Below are 26,633 nucleotides of genomic sequence, written 5' to 3' on the forward strand. Positions count from 1 at the left end.
GTGGGGGGGGGGTGGGGGGGGGGAGAGACTCTCGCTCCTCCCCTGCTCATACTCTGTCTCTCTCAAAAATACATAAACATGAAAAAGAATTAAAAAAGAATCACAAGACCTACTTAAAATGTCTTACACCTTACAGAGCAAGGAGGCTCACAGAGGTGAAGCAGCTTGCTCTAAGTCATGCACAGGGACGGCCTCTTAACTTTGAGATCGAAATCCTTTCCTCCATGGAAAAGCCCCGCTTATTGGTTTGGTAGGTGTGCTAAGAAGCAGATTTCCTTCAACAGAAGGTACTGCATTCTACCTTGAAAGGTAGGATTTTATCTTAACTATATACTACTATGAATATGCCGCCAGTCGTTTGCAAAATTACTATTCTGAGGATTTATTAGGACCAGAGAAGTCTGAGAAGTCTATGCAGAAAGCACTATTTTAGATTATGTGGGGGATATAAAAAGTAGGTTTCACATCTGCTCTAAAGTGCTAGCAGACCATTATGTAAAAGCAGGTTACACAAAGAGAAAAGTAATGAGACAGCTTCTGAAAATTCTGAAGTAAGCGGTACAGTTGTCTAGTAAGTGCCCCAGGAGTTCAGGAGAACTGCTTCCAGCGGCTTCCCTGGCGGAGAGGGGGCTGGGAAAGATGCCACAGGAGAGCCTGTAAGATGTTATGAGTGGTGCCTGGAAGGCCACACTATGTTCTTCATTGGTCCCAGTAAGGGAAAGTGCAAGGCTTTCCCAAAAGAGCAGGAAGGAGTGTGCTCCCAGGCTGGTCATGGCTGTGGGTACAGAGAGCAGAGCAGAGGATTTTACTGAGCAGGTGAGAGATAATGAAAGTTACGTTGTAAGCTGGTGTTTCAGATGCTTTGAAAGAAGACTGGACACATAATGCAAAAATCACAACCCAGTATCAAGAACTTGGCGTTAAGATGGGGACAGCGGGAAAAGGAGAAGGATGGATTGCACGAAGTCAGAAGTGCCTACAATTCTAAAGTTACGAGGGGTAACACTTAATGCACATAAAGACTTGAGGAAGGACGAGCTCTGAAAGAGAATCCTGAGTTTCATTTTAGATCTACTGAGTCTGAGGTGGGGCAAGAACATGAAAATGAAAATATTGAGCTAGGACTTGGAAGAGCTGGAGGGGAGATGCAGACTGGGGAGTCACATACGCAGGGATCAGAGTGGAAGCTACGAGTGAATGAGACGCTTGGGAGAAAAAATCTGGACAAAAAGAACAAGGGCCCAAGGACCAAACTTTGGAGAAATGCGAAGGGAAAAAGGCTTTTGTAAAAAGTGGACAGAAAAGAAGCATAGTGAGGTGCCAACAGATGAAAAGGTGTTCATTTGAGCAGAAAGGTTAAGGAGGGTAAGAAAAGATTCAGGAATTTAGTAATGACGTTTAATGAGGACTCGAGTGTGCTGGTAAAGTGGGCTAAGGTCAATCACAGAGGCTGAAGAGTGAACACAGCAGACTGAACAGTGGGCATGGACTATGTGCAATGACAGATAACCCACAGAAAACACCCACTACAGTCTGCAGGAAGCATCTGTGCGTCTTCTTGCTGCGAACACCTATGCATTTTGTATTCAAGACGACTATAGTTCATCTTTTTGCTCTGAGCCTTTTTAAAAATGTAATAGTGACTGGTTATATTTCATCACATCCCCTTCCTGACCTGACTCCCGATCCTGCGTGTGTGATGTAGCTGGCCGTGCAGACAGTACCATGCGGCATGAAAGCAGAACACCTAGCGATCGTGGGGAACGCGGACCTGCTCGAGCTCTCAGGGCTAGGGAGGGGCCAGGCTGGAACCCAGCAGTCTGGTTAGCTAGCTTCACCCACCCAAAAGCGATGCACGTGAGACCAACACTGGCTGGTCACTTAGCTTCCTAAGGGAATGCGGGGCTTGCACGTAGCTGAGTTAGGAAAGCAGCTGTGAGGGTGGTCTCATGGGCCTCTTTCCTGACATCTTTCTCCACTGTTTTCTATCTAGTTTGGATGGAGGTAAGGCCAAGATAATGAGAAGGGATTCCTCTCATTTCTCTCCTTTAACTGAGGACCCTAGATGTAAAGGGAGAAGTCTCATAAATGTAAAAATAGAAAGCCTACAGGAGCCAAATGGGATTTAACGGTGATAGTCACAGCACAAAAATCCCAGCTCACCAACCCTAAAATCTTTGTTTCATTTCGAATGTTCAGGGCTGTGATCTAAATATAACTTAGACAACTGCAGACACCATCTAAAAAAGCAACAATGAACACACGATGTTCAATGCGTGCCCTGAGCGATGGGCCTGGGAGAATCTTGACTCTAACTATGCTCCGCACGATCAGGGGGCCGAACAGGTCCTTTGAGATCATTGACTAATCCTCCTCAGTCTTCTTAGGAGGAAACTGAAGAACGGCAGTGAAAAAAGAAAAGGGGAACTTGTGTCCTTACTCCGTGCTCGGAGGCTCATGCACGAGCTCACCTAGCCCGCTTTATGAAGGATGCATTACGACCACCATTTTGCAGATGGAGAAGCTGGCACGGACAGTCTCAGGTACTGTCCAAGTGGCCGGACAGGCTGGAATCTGGTGTGGCGCGCACTGGGTGTGCAGCCAGGGCTGGCCGTCCTGCTGGGGGCTGGGCAACTAGTCCCAGCCTAGCGTTTGTGATAGAAGTGTCAACGTTTCAGAGAAGGAAATCATAAGACAACTGAGACATGATCTGCCTTATAGCCTTTTTATAACAAGGCAGGCAGGTAAAAAGACAGTAAAATAGTTCCAGTTGCTTAAGTTTTGGAAGAGACCGTTTTATAATGTTACTAAGATCTTACTGAAGGTTGACTTATAAATACTACCAATCACATAACTGAAGAGCAGATTGGTTAACTGTCTTTTCTTTGTGTGGAAAATCTAGAATTTATAAACTTAAAAACTGAGTTTTCTAGAAATAATAATGCAGCTTTGTAACAGATACCAGTTTTTGGTGAAAATACAGGTTTCCACAGACCAATTATAGTTATAAGCTCTGTTCTTCTGCTTCAATGCTTTCTTCCTAAAATATGAAGAAGTAAAGAGAAAGATAACATTGCTTCCCTTCTATAGAAAAAGGCTACTTACCTTTTTTCCTCCTTTTAATATGAAATTAGAATTCTGGAATTTAGATAAATTACAGCTGAAGAATGATCATTACTTTTTTTTTTTGGTCTAGATATTATTTGTTTTCATTTACTTTTGTCTTGAATAACAGTCAGCAATTGGAAATTAGGCTAGGAAAGCCATATTATGGGAAAGAAAAAACAAAATCAAGCTCTCTGCTGCCCTCTGCATGGGATATCATGAAATGCAATTGCCAACCTACTTTTTTTTTCAGCTTTTTAATTAGTTTGTAAGGACCTTCTAGAGATGGCTACATAATCTTAATCTGTAAAGAAGTAAGGTCACAGCACAATTTGTTTCTTCGGCCCTTGTATGTAGCTCTCATGTTTTATGTTACTAAATTAAACATATGTTTAAAAATCATTTAAGTGTATGAAAAGTTTCCATAGTTACAAGAAATATTTTAAGGGCTTTTTCTAAATATAAGAAAACCATGTTTCACTTTAGGAGTGCCTGGGTGGCTCAGTCAGTTAAGCATCCAACTTCGGCTAAGGTACTGATCTTGCAGTCTGTGGGTTCAAGCCCCGCATCCCGCTCTGTACTGACAGCTCAGAGCCTGGAGCCTGCTTCAGATTCTGTGTCTCTCCCCATTCCTCCCCCACTCATGCTTGCTCGTTTGCTCTCTCTCTCTCAAAAATAAACAAACATTAAAAAAATGAAAAAAACAACTATGTTCCACTTTAAAACTCTCGAATTCAAGATTACAAATAACTACTTACTAGTATCTCACTAAAAATAGCTCAGTTAAAAACAGAATTTTAAATCTTACTAAAAAAGGAGGCCTTGATTCAAATATGAAATGGAACTTCTAAAAAACCAGAGTTCCAAAATATTTAGTAACCAGTTAAAAATAACAAAGGCAGTTCTACTTGGACAAGATGAGCAAAAAAGAAATTAGCAATATATTTATATGAAGATTTGAGTTTTAAAAAATCATTTGGATTAAAAATTTAGCCATCTCCAAGCTTTACTAAGAACTTGGTTCAGAAAAAGATTGATTCAGGTCTCTATCCTATTAGAAAGGCTATATAAACAGAATCTCAGACTAAGAAGTTTGCTATTATCAAAACCATGGTTCTTTTTTTGCAGTAATGATACAAACAGCAAATAAAGGGAGGTAATGGTGACTTTTATGTCAAGCACATCGAATAACAAATAGCTTCCAGTACAACGGAAGATCGCCTGTGCCTGTGCCAGGAGGCTGAACAGGACTTTCCGCACTTCCCCCAAAACTCAGCAGGGGCCCAGACCTGAGGACGAACGGCACTGTGTGCTGTGCCCAGGACCCTACCTCCTAGCCCACCGTCCCTTCTTCAGTCGTTACGTGAACCCGCTGCACCAGGCGGCTCTTGCTTCCCACTATGGGCTTCCTGGATAGTGGAGTGCGGCATTTACACGTGTAGCCTGGTAGTGTGAGAAGTCTACACCCCACTTAATCCGGTGACGAATGGAACACAGGAACTGGTGAGTAAAAGCTCCCTCTTTGGTCCCTTGACAAGACAATTTTGCAGTGTATCTTACATGGCTCTTCAGAAGAGCCCCGGGATCACACCTCAAAATAGACGGTCAAGGAGCTCAGGTCTCAGGCTGATTTCTGCAGGCAGCCCTGGCTAGGACACGACACGGAGACTGACCCTAGAGATGAGACACACAGAAGGAGAGTCTGCAACTGGGTCCCTCATTAGTAAAATGGTGATAAGGACTGCAGTCGTTGATCGGTACAGACGATGAAGCGGTTGTGGCTCATGAACTGTTACATAGGGGGCAACAGTAACCGCAAAGGTGTAGAGTCTGCTGGCTTCTGTTCATTGCTTTTAAAACTTTAAAAAGAGCAGCTGGTAACGTCCAGAATCTTCTCAGAGCCATTATGGTGGGAAGTCAAACGTATGCCATGAAAATTCTGGATCTGCCATACTTGAAAAGTTGTAGTAGGTCCAATGGCCTGAGGCTCTCCAGGACCCTCCTCTGGGGGAAGGTACGAGCAAGCTGCTGTACCTCGCAGTCCCCAGCACTAGGGACACGCACAGCAACAGGCAGGACTCTCTGTTGGTGGGAACACGTGTTGCATCTGGAGATTCTGCTCTGACCCATTAATGGAGTCATCTCAGTGCTCCATTCGGGGTGGAACCCAGGGCCCAAGAAGCCTGTTGCAGGGTACAGGCTGTGGGGCAGGCCGCACGTGTGACGGAACAGGTCTCCCTGGGAGACAAAGGCAGGTAAAGGACTGCAGTGCAGATCCCTAGGGTTCCGAAGTGAGGTTGTGCTCTCCACAGCAGGGAAGCCCTGTGTGCTCCCGGTGTGCTGGCAGCCCTGGTGGGCAGGGAGGACCTGCCTGTGGGACAGGACACTGATGCAATCAGACATGTCCAGAATGAACGGGGTCAAGTCTACCACGTCACAAGGTTGGGCAGGTACAGTGCAACCTAATATAGGATGGAAACGGTCTGTTTGGAACCAGGCCTGAACAAGACCCATGGGCGTAACTAAATTACATAAACAGATGTCCCTGATGGTCCCAGTACATCACTGGATCCTAGCCCTTCAGTTCCTCATTTGCTGGTGGGGATGGGGGAGATGAGGGTGGTGCCTGATTAAGGATAATCCTGAAGGAGAGTAGTCAAGGGAAACCATTCCAGCAGGCAGAGCTGTGGCCACTATACCTGGCTGTCTACTTACACGGAGGGAGAAAGGGCAGGAAGTACAGATATATACAGGCTCCCAAGAAGTGGTAAATGGCTTGGTAATTGCATAGGGGTTTGGAAGGACAAGATTAAAAGTGCTGAGAGAAGAAATTTTGGGAAAGAGGCATAGAAATGGACCTATGAAGTGTGCAATGTGGAAGGATCTTTGTCTCATGTTAATGCTTATTGAGAGTACAAAGGTATTAGTGCCTCAGAGGCACTAGAAGAACACAATGGTTTATCCTGTGCACGCCAACAAGTCTCTCCTAGACCATCAGGTGCTTGTGGAAGAGGCCCATGGAAAGAGGGGAGACAGGGTGGGTCTGAAGGCTGTGTGTGGGTCCATATCAGCAGGGACTCCCTTTTACTGAGGCGATGTAACCATGGGCACTGCTGAGTGCCCAGCCCGTCAGCAGGTGAGAAGTGATGCGGAAACCGGAACCATTCCCTGAGTAGACGTGGCGGCCAGTCGGTTACCTCAGACCCTGCTCCTACGGTGGGCATGCTCCATCCCTGCTGGAACTGATGTCTCCACTGGACGGCGGATTTCCTCCTCTACCTTCAGAACCTCTGCCAGCACCGTCCTTTAAGGGCTTGTCCAGTGGCTGCTTTACTTACACGAAACCCTACACAACATTACTCCCTCAGACTTAGGGGCCCATTTTATAGCAAAGGAGTTACAACAATAGAAAGATAGTCACTTGAGTCATTGGTTCTTCCACAGACCCCACCGTCCAGAAGCAGACGGCTTAAACCAATGATGGAATTGTTTATTAAAGATTTAGCGATTACAGCAGCTCAGGGCTAAAATTCTTCCATGCTGGAACACTGTCCTTCAGTGTGTGATACATGTGAAACAGCCTGTATATGGCGCTAGGTCCTCAACAGCTGTCACACTTGGTCCCAGGAATCAGGGCGTGGAAGTAGAATTGCTCCCTCTCCTCATTACTCCCAGATGGGGTGTTTCCCAGTTACAACCTGGCTCTGGAGCCACTAAGGCTCAACAAAGGTAAACAAACTAGGGGCTCAGACCCTCAAAGATGAAGCGGGGCAAGCAACTTAGACCCGCTGCCACGCTGGCCAAGGCTGAGGGAGATGGGTTACGGCAGTAGGGAGCCGGGTGTTTACGAACTGTGCCTGCAGCAGCAGCAGAGACTGTAGCTTGTCCCTTTGTGCGAAAACGTCTGCAGAGATGGTAGCTGGTCACGACGTATAAGCCCCTGTGACAGACTGGATTTAAAGGAGTGCACGAGCACATCTGAACAGTACAGGGGCGTACAGTACCCTCCTCCACACACCCTCCCCCCACCCCTTATTAGTTAGTCGCACTACATACCAATCGCGCGTTCTGTTCGAGGGCTTCTCGAGTGTACAGCCTGCAGATAGGAGGGTGTATATACCCCACGGGGCCACGTGAACCCACAAGGGACAGGGCCAGCGGGGTCCTTCCCTCCACCTGTGCGGATGCTCTGCAGGGGTCCTCAGGGGCCTGGGTGCCAAGTCAACAACTCACCATGGAACTGGTATTTCCTCCTCTCCCCAGTCCCTTATTCCCTGCCCCCCAAAATATCGGCATATAAGCTTCGCCTCAGGTGCCACTTTCTGGGAGGAACCCAGATTAAGACACCCATATTTTTAATCTGAGGAGGCATCCGCAAGTGGCACCAGCCACCAGCTGAGGTGAGAGAAACCTATCATGGGCTGTGGAGGGGAAGACTGTGTTTCCATCATGACTCCCTGCAGGACGTACTTATTAGAGAGCTGATCAGGGAATGCACCATCCATACCCCCTACCGCCATCCCCACTTCATCAGAAAAGAACTGAGGAATAAATCTGTTGGAGCTGGGGCCTGTCATTTTCATGAAATGAGACCACTCTCTCGGCTCTGCCAGCCTTCCTTCCCCGAGGGACTTTCAGGAGAGCAGGCCAAGAAGACACACACCCTGCTTGAATTTCTGATTCCTCTGGTACAAAGAATAGAGGTGAGATTGAGGAGATGGCCTTGCTGGGATGACTGCATCCAGGTGGACAAAACCCAGTAGGTATGAAAGGGTGCACGTATGCTCCTTGCCAGAGGTCATCCAAAAGATGTGGCTCATCCTGCCAAGAGACTATCAATACCTAGGGGGGCTGCACAGGAGCGGATCCTGTGAATGCCTAAGGGGGTTTCACAGGGGATGGACAGCAGCATTTGATGGCGACATTGCTCGTGTCATCGCATCCGGTAAGGTAAAGAGATTTCATCCTGTTTCTACTCCTTTCTCCTTGTCTAACATAGAGGAGTCTGGGTTTCGAAGAAGTGGGAAGGAGGCATATGCAATGAACGGTCTATATGTCTCTACCCATTTCTAGGGTCACAGACAGATAAAATCTATGCCTCCACTGGAATGTAAGCTTCATGAGGGCAAAGACTTTGTTTTGTTCTCTGTGTCTAGCACATCGTAGGAGCTCAGTAATATAGGAAGCAAGGAAGGAACGGAAGGAAGGAGGAAGGAAGCAGGCCAGCCAGATGTGCTGAAGAGTGGAGAAGAGCTATGAATCAAATTTGAGATTAAAGTTTTATCATTAAATACAGAAAACAGAGGCTTAGAATGGTTACATAACTTACACAAGGTCACACAAATAGTAACAACTGGTTAAGTTCACAGGTTTGCAATTTCTAAACAATCTTTACTGGCCCTAGCATAACTTTAATTAATTTATTTATGTATTTATGTATTTATTTCTTTGGTATTAGTTAACAGAGCAAACAGAAGGAGATGTTAAAAGGAATATAAGTGATATCCCTAGAAATGTTAACAGAGGACAATACATCAAGGAAAATAAATACTACTATGGGAAAACAAAGAAAAAGTTAGAGATCTTGGAAATAATTTTAAAAATTAATAAATTTTTATCTACTGCTAAAATAGAAATGTCAATAGTTAGGCTAATTAGCCAAATAACCACTAGTGAGGAATTAGCAAGCTAGAAAATGAAGTTGAGGAATTCTCCCAAAAAACAGCATACAAGATTAAAGAGATGGAAACAAAAGAGAGTTAATAAACATTAATTCCAGATTTTCCAAAATCTTCCTGAGTTCTAGAGGCAGACTGTAGAGTGAGAGGATGAAAATAATCTAAAAACAAGAAAATTTCACAAGGCATTTCTGAAATACAATTCTTTACAATTAGAGGGTCCAAAAAATGCCAAACAGCATGAAAAAAAATTTAACTAAAATTCTCAAACTGTAAAAATACCAAATAAATGATCCCACCAAGAGACAAAAACGAGACTGAAAAACAAAACAGCAACATACATAATAAACCAGAGGGAAGTATCCATACGACATAAAGAACTCAAATTACTTTTTTCCCTTTTTCCTCGCATTAAAAATCCCATGATGAAATGTACATAAAATTTCTCACTTTAACCACTGTTAAGGGCACAGCACAGTAGTAGAGCTCAGAAGCCGTAAGTACACTCACATCGTTGTGTAACCATCACCTCCTTCATCTTCCTGTGTCAACTTCCCACATGAAAACTCTGTATACATTAAGCTTTAACTACCATTTCCCCTTTCTCCAGCCCCAGGTAACCACCATTGTATTTTCTACCTCTATGAATCTGACTCATCTAGATACTTCATATATGCAAAATAATACATTTATCCTTTTGTGTCTGGTTTATTCTGTTTAGGGTAATGTTTTCAGGGCCCATCGATATTGCAGCATGTATCAGAATTCAATTCCTCTTTAAAGCTGAATATTCCGTTGTATGTGTATACCACATCTTGTTTATTCATAGGAAATTTCTTTGTATTCCTAGTTTGTTGGCTGTTTTTTTTTTAATCATGAAAGGGTGTTGGGTTTTGTTTAATGCTTTTTCTGCGTCAATTGAAATGATCATGAGGCTTTCTCCTCAATTCTGTTAATGTGGGATTATTACATTCATTGGTTTTTATCTGTTGAACCATCCTTGCATGCCAGGAATAAATCTCACTTGGTCTTAGTATATAATTCTATTAATATGCTGGGTGCATTTTGCTAGTATTTTCTTGAAGATTTCCACATTGACACTCATAAGGGATATTGGGCTATAGTTTTCTCTTTTTTGTAGTATCTTTGGCTTTGGTATCAGGGCATTGCTGGTCTCACAGAGTAAGTTAAGAATTGTTCCCTCCTCTTCGATATTTTGGAAGAATTTGAGAAGGATTGGTGATAATTTCCTTTACATGTTTCTCAGAATTCACTAGTGAAGCCATCTGGTCCATGGCTTTTCTTTGTTGGGAGGTACTTTGATTACTTATTCAATCTCCTTAATACACAGATCTATTCAGATTATCTCTATGATTCAGTCTTGTTGGTCATATATTTCTAGGAATTTGTCCTCTTCACCCAGGTTACGCAATCTGTTAGTGTAAAACTGTTCACAGTTCTCTCTTATAATCCTTTTTATTTCTGAAAATTAGTAGTTTTATTTCTAAAATTTTATTTCTGAAAATTAGTATGAGAGACATAGCAACAGTTCCCCCTTGTGCACAAGGAGGAGATATATGGCAGCATTATTTTTAATGTAGAAAAAATGGAAAATACACTAAAGGGCCACTATCAAGGGAATGATTAAGTAGACTACGGTAGTCTATACTATGGAATACAACATGGCAACCAAAAAAGAATAAGGTAGCCTTATATAGTAATGACAAGAGATAAAGAGAAAAAAGCCAGCTGTAGCACACGTACATGACCATATATAGGTCACCATTATATATAATGTGTGAAAGTGTGTAAATAAACAGAAAAGAACCTGAACACAACAAACAGTAACTGGTTACTTCAGAGGATGAAGGTGATACAAGGAAACTTAAAAAAGAAAAAAAAAAACCCACCAGTTTTTAAAAAATTTTTGAACAAGGGCAGTGCATTCTTGTATTACTTTTATAATTAAAAAGCAGACACAAGCATTTAAATGCACAGAGCAGCCTAGGAATGACTTATAGTGGTCTAGGAATAATTAAGCTTAAGGATAAACAGCTCTGGATACTTCAATAGCTTCTCAGAGCACTATCAGGAATAACTGTTTTACATTTAACTTTTATGTTTTTGGCTAAGAACCATTTTCATATATCTATCTTCTGTTCCTCTTGACTTTCATCACCTATCCCAGCAGCTGGCTTTATTTTTTGGACCTCTGTCAAAAAGAGAAATAATGTTTTATTGTATTATCTTAAGGGTGGCCAGTAGGGATAAAAAGTTACATCAAAATGCAAGACAGATGGCAGTAAGCTAGACTTACTCCTAAGTTAAGCCACTAGGTGTTAGCCTGCCAGCTGGCTTCAAACTCTTCAAATCTGTGCCTGAGAATAATGGCCAATTACCAGTCATGGTTCTAAGAGGTGGGTTTCTCAAAAGTGAGATTTTATTAGACCAGGAACTGACAAAAGACTATAATTCTAAACAATCCCAAATGCTTTCAAAATAATTTACTAGGAATAATATATAGAACTCATTATGTTTAACCTAAACCTTACAAAATATACCAATACTCAAAGTATAACCCTTCAATAAAGAAGGGTAAGAAAATGAGATCCCTAAATCTGAACATTCTGAAAAAGAACAAACCATTTGTATATTTTAGAACATTTCTTTTGAAGTGTTCTGTTTTTTGATCACTGATGATTTTCAGAGTTAAAGAACTTTAGTCATAAAATATGACACAGTATTACTCATCCCAGTATTATTTTATATTAATAAAGTAAAAAGTCACTTTGGACTCTTCCTATCAGAAGAAAAGGGGACAGTTATGGTTGCTAACAAACGGCAGAGAAACACCTTAGGAAAACAAATACTGTGTTCTTCTTCAAAAATAATTTTATACATAATGTAGCAGTAAGGCAAACTGATAAAAGTTTTAGAGACAAATATGATAACCAACCACAATTAACAAATCGCCAATGATCTACTACATGACAATTTGTTAACAGCAGTATTAAATTCTTAATGTGAGATATCCAAAATCAAAATACAGAACACAGTGCTCATGTTACATGCTTATCTAAGTCCAAAGTCTTATTTCATTCATTTGATCTATACTACTTTATCTGTTCGTTCATTAAATATTTACCAGGCATCTATTATGTGTCAGGTCATGTGCTAGGTGACTGAAGTATAGAGGTAAATAAAATAATGGCTCCCAGCAACAGGAATCAAAAGATCATACAAACTGATGATATTTAGCTTATTACATAATAACTGCTGTATTTCAATGAAAGGTCAGGCAAAAAAGACAGGGCTGGGGGAGTCAGCAGAGTATTTGTTTCATGGTGTGTTCCTGGGGAGAGAGAAAACTTTAAGAATGTCACATTCTAGGGGCGCCTGGATGGCTCAGTCAGTCAGGTAGGTGTCCAACTTTGGCTCAGGTCATGATCTTCTAGTTTGTAGGTTCAAGCCCTGCATCAGGCTCTGTGCTGACAGCTCAGAGCCTGGAGCCTGCTTCAGATTCTGTGTCTCTCTCTGCCCCTCCACTGCTTATGCTTGCTCACTCTCTCTCCCTCTCTCATTCTCTCTCTCTCTCAGTAAACAAACGTTAAAAAAGTTAAAAAAAAAAAAAAAAGAGAATGTCACATTGTCATGGTTTTCAGCCGTGGCTGTACCTAAGAATCACACGGACATCTTCAGAAACAAACACAAAATGCAGATGTTCCCAGGTCCCACCATCGCCCATCCTCACTCCCCTGCCCCCTGACTCGGGGGGCCTGGGACAGGGCTTGGCCGCACACCTCCTCTCCCAAAAGCTCCCCAGGGGACTCTGACCTGCGCCGGAACTGAGCCATCATTTTCAAGGTATAAATACAGCTTAATGCTACTGTGATTATTAGAACTTCATTGCTGACCCTCTTTCCTCCTCATGAAATCTCACTTGCTCCTTCTCTATTCGTTTCCCTACTGGAGGGCTCATGGGAGCGTTGGTGGGGGGGGATACAGGGAGAAGGTAGGACTCTGGGAAGGGCTCCTGGAGATAATGGCTGTGTGGGGACAGGCAGGCATTCTCCAGGCAAAGAAAAGGAGTACGGATGGACGCACGAGGGAAAGGGAACAGGAAGTACGGTAAGAGAGATTTTGCAGAGACAGAGTAGGGGACCCGTCATAATGTCGCATAAGACGCATGTCCTATGGGATTACATGTCACATAAGACATTTGGGTTTTATCTTTAAAGCAATGAGTGGCTACTGAAAGAATTTAAGCAAGGTACTGAAAAGACCAAAGAAACATCAATATGGCATCAGAAAGAGGCTATAGGCAGGGAGGCCAGTTACAAGGCTGCATTTCAAGATGCAACCTGATAAAAGGATCTGAAAATCGGGACTGTGATCTGGCTTAAAGATTCAGATTAGGAGTCACCCGTTACAGATAGTGAATCTGGCGAGGGAGTGAGCTCTCCGAAGAAAGATCATTACATAAAAGGAAACAAGAGATGAACCCAGAACTGACTGCTCTTCTCATCTTCACAGCCACCACTCCTGCCCCAGGCCTCCCTGCCCGGGGCCAGGCCCTCAGGGACCGGCACTTTCTACAGAGCTGGAGGGACCGTGCTGCGGAAAATCGGTTCCAGAACCCACAGTGTTGTTCCCGTTGATTTTCACACATGAACAAACTCTTGAGCTCCTCATTTTCGGCCCTCAAATTAAGTGGCCAATGAACCCTCTGTACTACTTCATTTCTTAGTTCATCCTCCTATATTTATAAAAGAACTTTTTTAACATTTATTTATTTTGAGAGAGAGAGAGAGAGAGGGAGACAGAGTGCAAGCAGGGAAGGGGTGGAGAGAGAGGGAGACACAGAATTCCAAGCAGGCTTCAGGCTCCGAGCTGTCAGCAAAGAGCCGGACAAGGGGCTCAAACTCACAAACTGTGAGATCATGACCTGAGCCAAAGTCAGATACTCAACTGACTGAGCCACCCAGATGCACCATTCCTCATATTTTTCTTTGGTTCTTTCAAAATAATTTGTTTATCATTCCTTACACATAACTTATTTTAATTCTTGGCATCTGCCGACGCTTCTTCTCTACCTGGGATGGTTTTCTCCGGTTCGTGTTGGCTTTCATAAAAACCCAGCTCCAAATCAGAACTTCCCCAAATCTTCTATTTCTCCCTCCCATTCCTCCTCCTAACACCATCATCTTCAAGTGTAGTCTATGCAGGTATGGTTCTGTCAGAAGCTCTTGTTTCCTGCCTGTAAGCAGTCTCATCTGTAAGTTTAAGTATAGGACCTGGAACACTGTGTGCTCCATAAATGTTTGTGGAATTAAAAAAAGATAAATAAAAGAAAGAATTTATACCAAACCCTAGTGAGGTTTTGAGTATACAAAGAGATTATTCAATAAATAATTTCAAAATCATTCTTATCACAGTTGTACATGATTCTTTAGGTTTGGAATAAATAGAGACTATGTATCATAGGATGCAGTTGGGTTTGGTTAATGTAACCAAACTTTTATAAGGATTTCTTTCTTGAATATAATTCCTCAATTTGAAGAATAATAGTTTATGTTATATATACATATATGTACTATATATATAACTATTATCCCAAACTTGATGAATTTTGAACGACAATAAAAGCTTATCTTCGGGGCGCCTGGGTGGCTTAGTCAGTTAAGCGTCCGACTTTCGCTTAGGTCAGGATCTCGCGGTTCGNATCTTTGGGCTAGTGAATGAGTATTAGTATCAGTTCATAACATATGATCTATCCTCAAAACTATAGCATTTCAAATAATTCTAGTAAATTCAATGTCAGTAAAATCTGCTAACATTATATTAGGTTTAGAAGAAAGCTGAATTTGCCTTTTACCACACTGGGAGACGTAACTCTGGGACTAAGGCGGTAGTAGTGATACAGGTTTACAATCTTTCCAAATCCCTCCATAAAAACATACAGAACAACAAAACCAAACCCCAGAGTCACAGTGTACAGCACCAGGTAATAGGGTACACATCCCCGTGAATCCCAAATACAAGTTACTGTGGCTTAGCCACTAACAGCTGACTATCAGACCTCGATGGCATCAGCAGAGATAAATGAAGCAGCTGCCGTGTCTGAGCAGAGAAGAACCCCAAAGCTAGGAGCAGCTACCCACTGCAAGGGGAGGCAGGCCGCTGGGAGCAGAGGAACTGACACTGGAAGGTGTTTCATCTACTCAAGGGCGGCAGTAAGGGGTTCACGGCTGGAACACGCGAGCTTAGAAATTTTCAAAGCTCCCTGCCAAGACAGAGCCCTGCACTACGGTGCAAGCTCTGGGCACAGATTTCTGGGAACAGTAGAGTGGAACAGAGGTGACAGATACACGGGAAAGAACAAGTTCAGATAAAAGCTGAGGAGGAAAACAGGTCCTGGAGAACTCAAAGTATATCTGTATTTATCATTTCTGAAAGACAAGAGAAGAGGAAGCTGTAGAGTCTGAAAGCTAGAAAAGCTCTCCAGACTCCCTCTTCCTTTCTAAAACTATTTTCACATAATAATGACCAAAAGAAAAGAAACAGTCAAATCCCATATGAGGTTTTCGTAAGAAAAAAATATAAGGGAAAAAACAATACCCCTACAAAAAATAAAACCATGGTAGAAAAACATGCTCACAAAAATTCTATCATATTCCAAAATTAGCTATAAAAGAACATAACTCAGAATTAAAAGTGGTAAAATTAAGGAAAGAATTAGAAATAAAATGTCCAAAACTTGAAATCAGACAAAAAGAATGCCTGAATGTCCTTTCAATGGATTATCTCATTTTCTAAGGCCATGTACCTTTAGTCTGATTCCCTATCTGTTACTGATTAGGTTTTCTGCAGCTCTGTAAGGGTAGACATGAACTGCAGGATACCGACAGCAATGCACACACATTTCGCAGGCAGAGCTGGAGATGAGGACGTTAATCTGTTTGCATCTAATTTAATTTAGCAATCTTATTCCACCATTCTTTCTTTCGGTAATTGGAAGACTTCAGTGTTTCCTATAGTTGCGACTGGCTTTACCTTCTGTTAGTTCACTCATTAAAATGTTAACTAAATTTTGACAGGTCTTCTCCCTTTAAAGTATAAAAAAGAAAAAAAAAAAAGGCAGCTGGAGCACCTTGCACAGCGAAACAGAAAACCCAGCCCACCGCGTGAGGAAGCGTGTCTCCCCGCACACGTTCTGTCTGTCAGACAGCAACAAAGCGGACGGCTATGGGAGCCCCATGGTATCAGCATCTGTGCACAAAGGAGAGAAGGGAAGGCAACTGGGCTTCTCCAACAGCCCTGAGAACAGGGGAGCCACTCACTGGCCTCCAGGCTGGACAGCAGTCTAACCTGGTAGGGTCCCATGATCAAATTCTCAGGCCGAGGGCAGGGACCCTGACAAGCAATAAGGTTAGCGGTCTGGGCCATTTAAACCTGGAAACGAACAGCACTCTGAGAACCGCTAGGAGTACGGTCCAAGCAGTGAACAGGGTATTAGAGGCAAAGACCAGAAACAGTTCAGATATAAAAAAGAGGGGGCAGAAAAGAAAGGTCTCAGTAAGCATGAGACTCTATTGTTAAAAACCAATGAGTGGCTCAGTCAGTTAAACGTCTGACTCTTGATTTCAGCTCGGGTCACGATCTTGCAGTTCCTGAGTTTGAGCCCCGCATAGGGCTCTACACTGGCAACACGGGGCCTGCTTGGGATTCTGTCTCTCTGCCCCTCCCCTGTCCGTGTTCTCTCTCAAAAATAAACAAACTTTAGGGGCACCTGGGTGGCTCAGTCAGTTGAGCGTCTGACTTCGGCTCAGGTCATGATCTTATGGTTCGTGGGTTCGAGCCCCACATCGGGCTCTGTGCTGACAGCTCAGAGCCTGGAGCTGCTTCAGATTCTGTGTCTTCATCTTTCTCTGCCCTTCCCTTGCTTGCACTCTCTCTCTCAAAAATAAACATTAAATTTTTTTTAAAAATAAACTAAAAAAAACAAAACCAAAACCATTTCATGAAGACAACAGAAGAGGGAGCTCTGCAGCAATGACCTGAACAAGGGCTACCACGGCCCATTCCTCTCCCCTGGACCAAAGAACTCACTGCATTTAAAAAAAGAAAAACAGAAAAGAATTATGAATCCCCCTTAAAGCTATTATAAGAATACAGAAAATGTGAAGTGGAATAATTTGTCTACAGCATAAAATAAAAAAGAAAATTAAAGAAGCTATGAAAGAACATCAAACTCAAAATTAGGTGGGTACAGAAAGGAAGATGTGAAATGAGGGGATAGAACTAAAAAAAATTATTTCAGAACAAAAAAATCTGTCTACTGCATTAAGAGAAAAAGACAAAAAGAAGACAAGTTTAGGGGCGCCTGCGTGGCTCAGTCGGTTGAGCATCTGACTTTGGCTCAGGCCATGATCTCACGGTTCGTGGGTTCGAGCCCCGCGTCAGGCTCTGTGCTGACAGCTCAGAGCCTGGAGCCTGTTTCAGATTCTGTATCTCCCTCTCTCTCTCTGCCCCTCCCCTGCTCACGCTGTCTCTCTCTCTCTCTCAGAAATAAATAAAACGTTAAAAAATAAAAAGACAAGTTTAAAAATGAAAAAGATACATAAAGAGATGAAAAATATTTTGAAAGAAAGTGATAAATATAAAAAGATTTTAAAAATCTAAGTATAAAGGGCAGGGAGAGAAGACAAAACAGTGGAATAGAAAAAAATGACAAAAACTGTAAGAAGAGATGTTCCTAAAATAAAAGATGACTCAAAAGTATATATTTAGTGTAACTCTTCAACAGTGGCACTTTATGCAGAAAACAACGGAGTGAAATGTTTACTTATCCAAGGAAAGAAAACACGAGTCATGGATTTCATATCCCTTCAAACTACCCTTCAAGTCTAATGACTGCAGACACACCGAAGTGGACGTTCAGCAATTCCCGTAATCCTGTTCCCATTAACAAGGCATCTGCATCTACTCCACTCTAGAACAGTGGTCAGCAAACTCTCTGCAGAAGGCCAAGTAGCAAATATTTCAGTCTTTGTAGGTCAGATGGTCTCTGTCACTGCCACTCAACCTCTGCCACTGCAGTGTTTTAAAAAGAAGCCATTAACAATACAGGTGACTCAATGAGCAGGTCATATATGGCTCGTGGACCACAGTTTGCCGACCCCTTTGCTAGGAAGCGAGCTGCAGGAAACCCACAACGTAGGAAGGCATGCACATAAGGTGCTGAGCATTCAATATCTTTTTACCTGTAGAATTAAAGCCTAAATAATGGTTATCAGGGTACACAGCACAGTTTGTAATGCCTATGTGCTCTGTTCTTTTAGATACAGTAAAAACTATTAAGAAATGGGAGAATGGTGAATGTACTTGCAAGGTAAAATAAGCATTCAATATTTTAAATGTATTAATGTAGAATAAAGAGATATTACTTAATTTTATTAATAGGAGAGGAGAGGAGGGAGAAGAGGTGTTAGTCGATTAAAATATGCTCATGGGGGGGCGACTGGGTGGCTCAGTCAGTTAAGCGTCTGACTTTAGCTCAGGTCATGATCTCACGGTTCGTGGGTTTGAGCCCCGCATTGGGCTCTGTGCTGACTGCCAGCTCAGAGCCTGGAGCCTGCTTCAGATTCTGTATCTCCCCCTCTCTCTGACCCTCCCCTGCTCACGCTGTCTCTCTCTCTCAGAAATAAATAAAACATTAAAAAAAAAAGTAAAATATGCTCATAGGAATAAACCAATTTATAAGAGCTAAAAAAAGGGGAAATTGAAGGCAAAAATAACCAAGAGAACAAAAACATGAACCTTACTAAATATGGAAAGAAATATGAAAGCAAAAACACACAAGTAGAACAAACAAGGAAAGAATAAAAAACACATAATGAAAGACAACATGCCACTGTTTGGCCAGGAATGTGAAATATACAAATATATATGCAACTGCTTATATTTTTAAAAAGTAAAAGAATCAACCATAAAATTAAAAAAGAGAAAGAAAGGATTTTGTACGAAAGGAATAAGAGCCAGGAATAGAAACAAGAATCTTGTGGAAGTGACTTTGAAATTCCATACAATTTTATTACATGATTAGGAAAAAAATGAAGTTTAAAAAGTAGTAGTTCATAACAATAAAAAGGAACAAGTCGGTTTCTGGCATAATTACACATAGAAAAGTCCCAGTTCAATAATTTAATAACACGGTAATTTGTGTATACTTACTGTAACTTATAAGTAAAAATAAAAAAGTAAAAAATAAAACATGAAATGTTTTCAGTAGTCGTCTCATTTATAGCACTGCAGTAGTGATTTGCAGTAACGTAGACTGTTCTGAACTGTGAGTAAGTCAAGTGAGTAATTATGTCAGTGTCCCTAAGACTGAGATTTTGGTGCGGCCGAGAGATCTAGATAGTAAGGTTGATGCAAATGAGTAAAAATACTTTTATCTTGGATTTGAAGTATCAGTATAAACTAATAATTTATTTTTTATCTGAAAAAATGATATACATTTCCTATCTCCGTCCATTAAAAAGGCACAGAAACAAGAATCAATACAGCAGCAAGGAGTGTTTATAATGCCCTGGTTTAAGCCTCTACCACTTCCCACGGAAGCCAGGGCTTTAGAAATGACTACTGATTCCAGGTGGAGCAGAAACAATGACGACAACAAGGGGCGCCCGGGGGCTCAGTCGGGTGAGCATCCGACNACATTAAGAAACAACATCAAAATGTCCAAGTGGGCCTGGAATAACTTGTCACCCGGGAGAAAAGAAGGCTGGGCTTACGTGTCTAGATATGAGGTGAGGGTCATGTCAAAAGGATACAGGAAATCAATACATTGCATTCCTTAAATTTACATTATGCTGTATGTCATTATGCTGTATATCTTAAAACTGGGTGGAAAAGGGACATAGTGAGCCATCCTGAAGCAGCATCCAGTAGCCAAAGACAGGATAATTTAAGCACTGTAAGAGTACTAACTGAAATGGATCAAAGCACAACACATGCGCAAATATCCCTAAGTTCATGATCATAAAAAAATCATTAATTACTTTTAGAGAATTTTAATGAATAAAACTCATTACTTTTGAAAACTGATAAAGGAATCAAGCATGTATCCTACCTTTAGTATAAGTAAGTACCTCACAATAATCAAATGGTTGATGAGGGAAGCTTTCTTTTCATGGAAGTATTCCAGTTAATAAAGGTGACGTGATCAAGGCACAATATCCACTTAGCAACCTTCAATGAATAAATAAATCTAGGCAATGATAATTAATTCTGATAACAGCACAAAAAGATATTATATACCTCTCAACGGAAGTACACAGCTCAAAGCAATCTCGAGATCTATCCATTTAATAAAATAAAGAAAAGAGGGACAAAAGAAATACCATGGAGCTATGGAAAGTTCTACACATTGTTTCTTCTTCGACAACAGAAAGCTGCAAGGAAACAAAAAAGCTAGAGAGAGAACCTACAGATTAAACCCAAAGAACCTATTAAGAGACATAATCACAACGTATGGACGTTATTATGAATTCCAACTCCAATAGACAAAATGCACAAAACGAAAACAGAAAAAAGTGTAAGACAAGTCAATGGAAATGTGAGCACCAAATCTGATGACACAAGGAAAATGTTACAACCTGAAGGATTTGCTTCAAAATAACCCAGGGGCGAGTAGGCGAGTAGTTGGATAAATGAGCGTGATTTGATCATACGGTGGTAACTGCGGAAGGTGGGGTAAACAAGAGGAGTATGTCTCAGTAGATGGGACCACGGATTTTACGGTGGCAAACCACGAATACTGTCCTATTTCTGTACATGATCTGAGTTGAAGCCTACCTAAAAAGGGTTGCCATTTCATCCTTTTTCTTTCTTTGAATACAACATTTTAAAATGTAACTAAAAACGGTTCTGCAAAAGTCTAACACTTAAAACACACAATTCTTCCATAAAGACATTATGTATGTATGCGCATATGCGCGGCGCACGCACACACGCACACGCACACACACACACACACACTGGCCCTGCTGGATCTGGTAAAATGCTGATGCGCCGACCTATAAAATACCTTGTCTTTAAAAAGAAGTAGCAGCTGTCATCATTAAACATGATGCCAAACATTTAAAAAAAAATCTCACAACATATATAACCTTCACATAACTCCTTAAAAAAGGTTCTTAAAACAAGATGGTTCTGTAAAATTCACCAACTGACAAAAATGGACTAATCCCGGGGATACCAGGTTTGGGGACTTAAGTACAATTTTACATAAAAGGATACGGCAGTATTTTCAAGTGCGCCCTGGAGTTTAGTTTGTGACAGGTCACACGCAGGATGTGTGCAGCCACATCTGACTGCAGACTAGCTGTCTGGCCTGCACGGTCAGACACTTGGAGGTCCAGAGATGTCACGTAACCACCCAGACGCGGCCATCCTACAAGCAGCGCTAGGCGAGCAGAGCAGCAGTACCTCTCCCAGGAGGGCTGCGCGCTCACCACAGCCCTACCTTCCCTGGACGGCAGGCCTGGCCTCTTTACGCAGCGAGTGTGACCTCACCAGCTGAAGCCCACCAGTGTTGTGAGGGGGGCTTTCACCTCGTTTTTAACAAAGAAGTACACAGAAAAAAGACAATATATGTAAGAGCTAATAGTACTCAGTTTTGCACTTAAAATTTTTTAAAAAATTAGCATTTGTTATTCTTACAGCACAAAAATAAAACACTATCTGCATATTTTTAGAATTCTTTAAATTCTTTGTATTTTTTTAAATTCTTTCAGAGCAGGAAGGCTTACCTTCAGATCAAGGCTGTTAAGGCTTATGACATCATCATCTTTCTCTCTCCGCTTTCTTTTCTGTATGAAAAAAAAGATTTCATTCTTATACAGAAGGACTGCATGTTGCTTCCTTAAACAAAGGCTCCATATAAAACCAGAAAACAGTGAAGCTGTACTCACGAGGGAATTGTTTTTACGAGGGATGGTGATAAATGATCTCTGGCATCTATACTGTTTAAAGAGTCCCCGACTGAATCATCTCATGCTGCGAATTTCATTCTATTCAAAACCCTTACGTAGAGCTTTCTCAGAACAGAACTCTTATGTAAGTCAAGTGCTGTCTGTACTTGTTAGAGAAAAAGTAAAATATGTTTTAGACATAATAAAGGCAGCAAGTTTTTTAAAAACAAGAACCCATATTATTTATCCTATGGCTCTCACGGCCCAGAGTAATAAGACTTGTTGGCCCGAGCAGGACTCCTCCGCTGAGCAAACCCACTCCAGCCAGCCATCAGTCCCCGTCGGCGCCTGGCCCTGCGGCCCCTCGAGTGGCGAAGCAGGACACAATCTGCAATGCCGGTCCTCCCTCGGTACGGCAGAGGAGCCCCCACCTCAAAATGCCTTGTCAGACCGCCTGTGACACAGACTCGCCCTTGGAACTCTCTGACCTGACCAGCCACGGCCCCCAGGAGAAACTGGGGGGACTGGAATCAAAATCAAGCAGGGCAGGGACAAGAGAGAAAAGGAAAGATAAACTTCAGATGAAAATGGGGAAAACAGACGGAGCCTGGAAGTCTCAGAAGTGAGGCACCGCAAAAACAAGAAGAGAGGCAGCTCTGTGAAGTCGGAAAAGTTATCTGCACCAAGTCTCTCTGTAAAGTTTTCAGAAAAACAAATGAGGGACAAGAAATCTTTATTGATCCTAAGGTCATATCCAGAAGATCTAGAAAAACTATGAATAATATGATCCTAATTTTGAAAAGCAAACTAAGCAAAAAATCCTGCACGTGTATCTAATATGTGAGGCTGTGTGTGTCTCTGATAATTGTATGAGCCAAAAAAAAAATAAAAATAAAAAATAAAAGAGGGGACGCCTGGGAGGCTCAGTTGGTTGAACGTCTAACTCTTTATTTTGGATCAGGTCATGATCTCACAGTTTGTGGATGTGAACCTCACATCGGACTCTGTGCAGACAGTGTGGAGCCTGCTTGGGATTCTCTGCCCCTCCCTCTGCTCTCAAAATAAATAAACTTAAAAAAAAAAATCACATGCGCAACACAGAGGGACAGATACGGCATCGCCGACCCGGGTTAGAGTGGAGGTGGTGGGAAGGAAGAGGTGACGGGAGAGGAAGGGGAGGCGCAGGAAACCGCCAGGCAAAAAGAAGTGTATACACTGAAGGAAAACGCTTATACACGACTGTACTTACACATTTCTATAAAACCATATACATATGTCAGCGTATGTATAAAGAACTATAACAGATTTTAAAACGCTCTACTGTATTTTCTTTTAAATATTTTAAAGTTCTGCTTTTCATATTGATACATTCGATCCATCTGGAATTTGTGTGTACCTGGTATGAAGTGGCACAGTGAGCTGCCTCACCCTTGCCACCACCTGCTATAAGCACAGCTCCTGGTCAGCTCTCATGTAGCTGCCTCACCCCTGCCACCACGTGCTGTAAACATGGATCCCAGTCGGCTCTCATGTAGCTGCCTCACCCCTGCCACCATGTGCTGTAAACATGGATCCCTGTCGGCTCTCATGCTAGCTGCCTCACCCCTGCCACCACCTGCTTTAAGCACAGCTCCCAGTCAGCTCTCATGCTAGCTGCCTCTCCCCTTCCACCACGTGCTGTAAGCACGGCTCCCCAGGTGGCTCTGATGCTAGCTGCCTCACCCCTGCCACCACCTGCTATAAGCACGGCTCCCCAGGCAGCTCTCATGCTAGCTGCCTCACCCCTGCCACCACGTGCTGTAAGCATGGATCCCGGTCGGCTCTCATGCTAGCTGCCTCACCCCTGCCACCACGTGCTGTAAGCACGGCTCCCCAGGTGGCTCTCATGCTAGCTGCCTCACCCCTGCCACCACCTGCTATAAGCACGGCTCCCCAGGCAGCTCTCATGCTAGCTGCCTCACCCCTGCCACCACGTGCTGTAAGCATGGATCCCGGTCGGCTCTCATGCTAGCTGCCTCACCCCTGCCACCACGTGCTGTAAGCACGGCTCCCCAGGCAGCTCTCATGCTAGCTGCCTCTCCCCTGCCACCACGTGCTGTAAGCATGGTTCCCCAGACAGCTCTCGTGCTAGCTGCCTCACCCGTGCAACCATGTGCTATACGCACAACTCCCTGGTCAGCTCTCAGCCGCATATATTTCCTGGGCTCTCTCTTACCGCAGTTCTACCGGCTATACCCACATCCACATCACATGCCCATAATTACCGTACCTTTGGAGTAAGTCTTAACAGCTCCCTCAGTAAGTCATATGTTTCTGACTTGCACAATGCTGTTCTGGGCCTTCTACTTTTCTCCCTGAACTGTAGAACGAGAGTGCTAACACTCGAGGGGGTTTCTATCAGAACTGCACTGACTTTATAAATATGAGGAGTACTGACATTTTAATGTTATTGAGTCTTTCCCTGCATGACTATCTTTCCATTTAATTTGGTGTCTTTGTTCTTTACTAATTCTTTCCAATTTTTTTCCATAAAAGTCTTACAGATCTTTTTATAGATTTATTCATAGTTTTTAAAATTGTTTTTATTTCCATAAAAGCATCTTTGCAAATTACATTTAACTGAATATTACACATGTATATACATTCTACTTATTTTTATAAATTTTAGAGCTAGTAATCCTTCTTGAACTTTTATTAGTTCTAATGGCTGCTATTAATATTCCCTTGGATATTCTATGTAGACAGTCATAGTGTCCCTACGTAATGACATCTTGTCCTTTCTAATGTGAACAGCACTTGTTTCCCTGCCCTACCGTGCTGGCTAGAAGCACTATTAGTATGATGCTGAATAGACATGGTGAGAGCAGGCTTTTTCTCAAATTTTAAGGGAATGTTTTAGTCTGTGTTGGTCTTGGGCTCAGCAAGGTCTGTTCTACTCCTGGTTTGCCAAGAACTTCATCATGAGTGGGGCTGATTCTATTTTTGTCTACTCTCCCTCCTATTTTCCTTGGTTCGTTCTAAATGCTTCCCAGATGCTTACTTTTTGTTCCTTTCTTAAACTACGTATTTAAAAGTTTATAAACTTCCCTCTTAGCACTCCTTAATCACAATCCCGAAGTTTTAATACACGATCCATGAGCTAGTCCTTTTATCAGGGGAGAACTCTACAAAGTGTTTTCCCAGGTGGGATGCACTGATCCCAGGGGACACGCAAGGTATCTTCCCTGGGGTGCAGGAAGAAAATGTCAGGGCTTCTCTTTGTATGTAGTTATTAATCCTTAAAAAGAAGCTTTACTAATATTTAATACACAGATGATGAGCTCATCATCACCTACATTATTAGGTTAAAGACAATGGTGATCTAATCAGATCCAAAAAATTGACTTCGCACTGTAAAATTATCATGGCTATTTGAAATATGGACTTATGTCCACTATCATGAACTTCACCTTAAGTAAGTACTCTGCTTTGAGTTATTAGTTAATGATGGTGGTACATACATAAACATTCTTAATGAATGTATCAGGGCATGTGTTCAAAATATTTTTGCTGATACGTTTGCAAAATCAAGTTTGGAGGTATTTCTCCACTGAAGTCTTTCTGTTTGAGTTTAGACTTGTCAACTCATAGTGGAAAGAAACCAAGATGAAAAATATTTCAAGGAAGATACAGAATTATATTAAAATCAGGAGACTTGCTATGAATGCTTTACTGACCAATAATACATGTAATTTGTATAAGAGTACAGAAATCTTAACAGAAGTCCCCAACAGAAATATAAATTAAATACAAAAGAACAGAATACAAATTAGTATGAATTGCTGAATCCATCCGCACATGATCAAGTTAAGCTTGGCAAACTAGAAACAGAATAATTTTTGCTATTTACCCCAAATAAGGAAACATAAGAATCATGCTCTATTTGTAGATGTTATTTATAGGAGTATTATAAGGTAATGAGTTTTTAATTATAAAAATAATCAATTTTCTGGCGTGAGTTTGCATAGATGCCTTAGTAAATCTCATTCTAAAAATAATGAAACAGTCCCTTATACTAAGATGATTAGTAACAAAATAATTCATACATCATATATACCATCTGCAATCATTTTTAAATTTTTCAACCAAGGAAAAAACCCAATTAAGACTATGTACATAAAAATAACTTAATATTTCCTCATATATTCTCTTAATTTTCACACTGGTAGGAATAAAAGGATTGTATAAGGCTAAAAATAAACAGATATGGTACTTTTCAAAATAGGTTTTGTATTCAACTGAAATAAAATTTTCCCTTGTTAGCAGAAAAGAATTAAATCAGGCCACCAAAGATGGCAATAGAAACTCTGTACCTCAAGATACTCAGATAAGTGTAGACACCTGAGTTGTACACCAGACTGAAAGACACCTAAGAATTAATTCTATAAGTGTCTTAAAATAAAAACCTAGCCTGCTACTCACCAAAGTGAAGTCCCAATGCGGGCCAGGTGTCAAAAATGTGAAGGAGCTACCTCTCCGAAGGGAATGTCTGTTAAAAGAAAATTTGAGCAATAAATAAGCTGAGAGTAACTTTAGTAACATAAAACCCTAGACAGATAAAAAGCTATCTTTTTCATAGATTCAAAATTGTTTAAAACAGCCTTATTAATCATTCAGTTGTAAAAATAAAAATGAGGGAATGCAAAACAAAATCAGGTGTGAGTCTGGTCACTTTTAGAATCTTTATGAAAGTGAAAGGGCCTTTATAAAATTAGAAAACATTAAAAATAATTCACCAAATGAAGTAGGTTTATTTTAGAAACATACATGATTCAATAGTAAGAAATCTATTTATACAGTATATTATACTAATAGGAAAAATAAAAAGCAGTAG

General features: G+C 41.7%; 1 protein-coding gene across 1 annotated transcript in view; it reads right to left on the reverse strand.

The window, feature by feature from the left end:
* Positions 1 to 26,633, reverse strand: part of NET1 (neuroepithelial cell transforming 1) — a 58,215-nt gene that overhangs the window by 13,317 nt on the left and 18,265 nt on the right. Inside the window, exons 2-3 of the mRNA XM_077758543.1 lie at positions 26,222 to 26,288; positions 21,599 to 21,658 (exon numbers count right to left, since the gene is read on the reverse strand). Of these exons, the coding sequence (XP_077614669.1) occupies positions 21,599 to 21,658; positions 26,222 to 26,288 (127 nt within the window). The remainder of the gene's footprint in view (positions 1 to 21,598; positions 21,659 to 26,221; positions 26,289 to 26,633) is intronic.

The sequence above is a fragment of the Crocuta crocuta genome, unplaced genomic scaffold (genome assembly GCF_008692635.1).
Source record: "Crocuta crocuta isolate KB4526 unplaced genomic scaffold, BGI_CrCroc_1.0 scaffold32, whole genome shotgun sequence".
NCBI classification, from domain to species: Eukaryota; Metazoa; Chordata; class Mammalia; order Carnivora; family Hyaenidae; genus Crocuta; species Crocuta crocuta.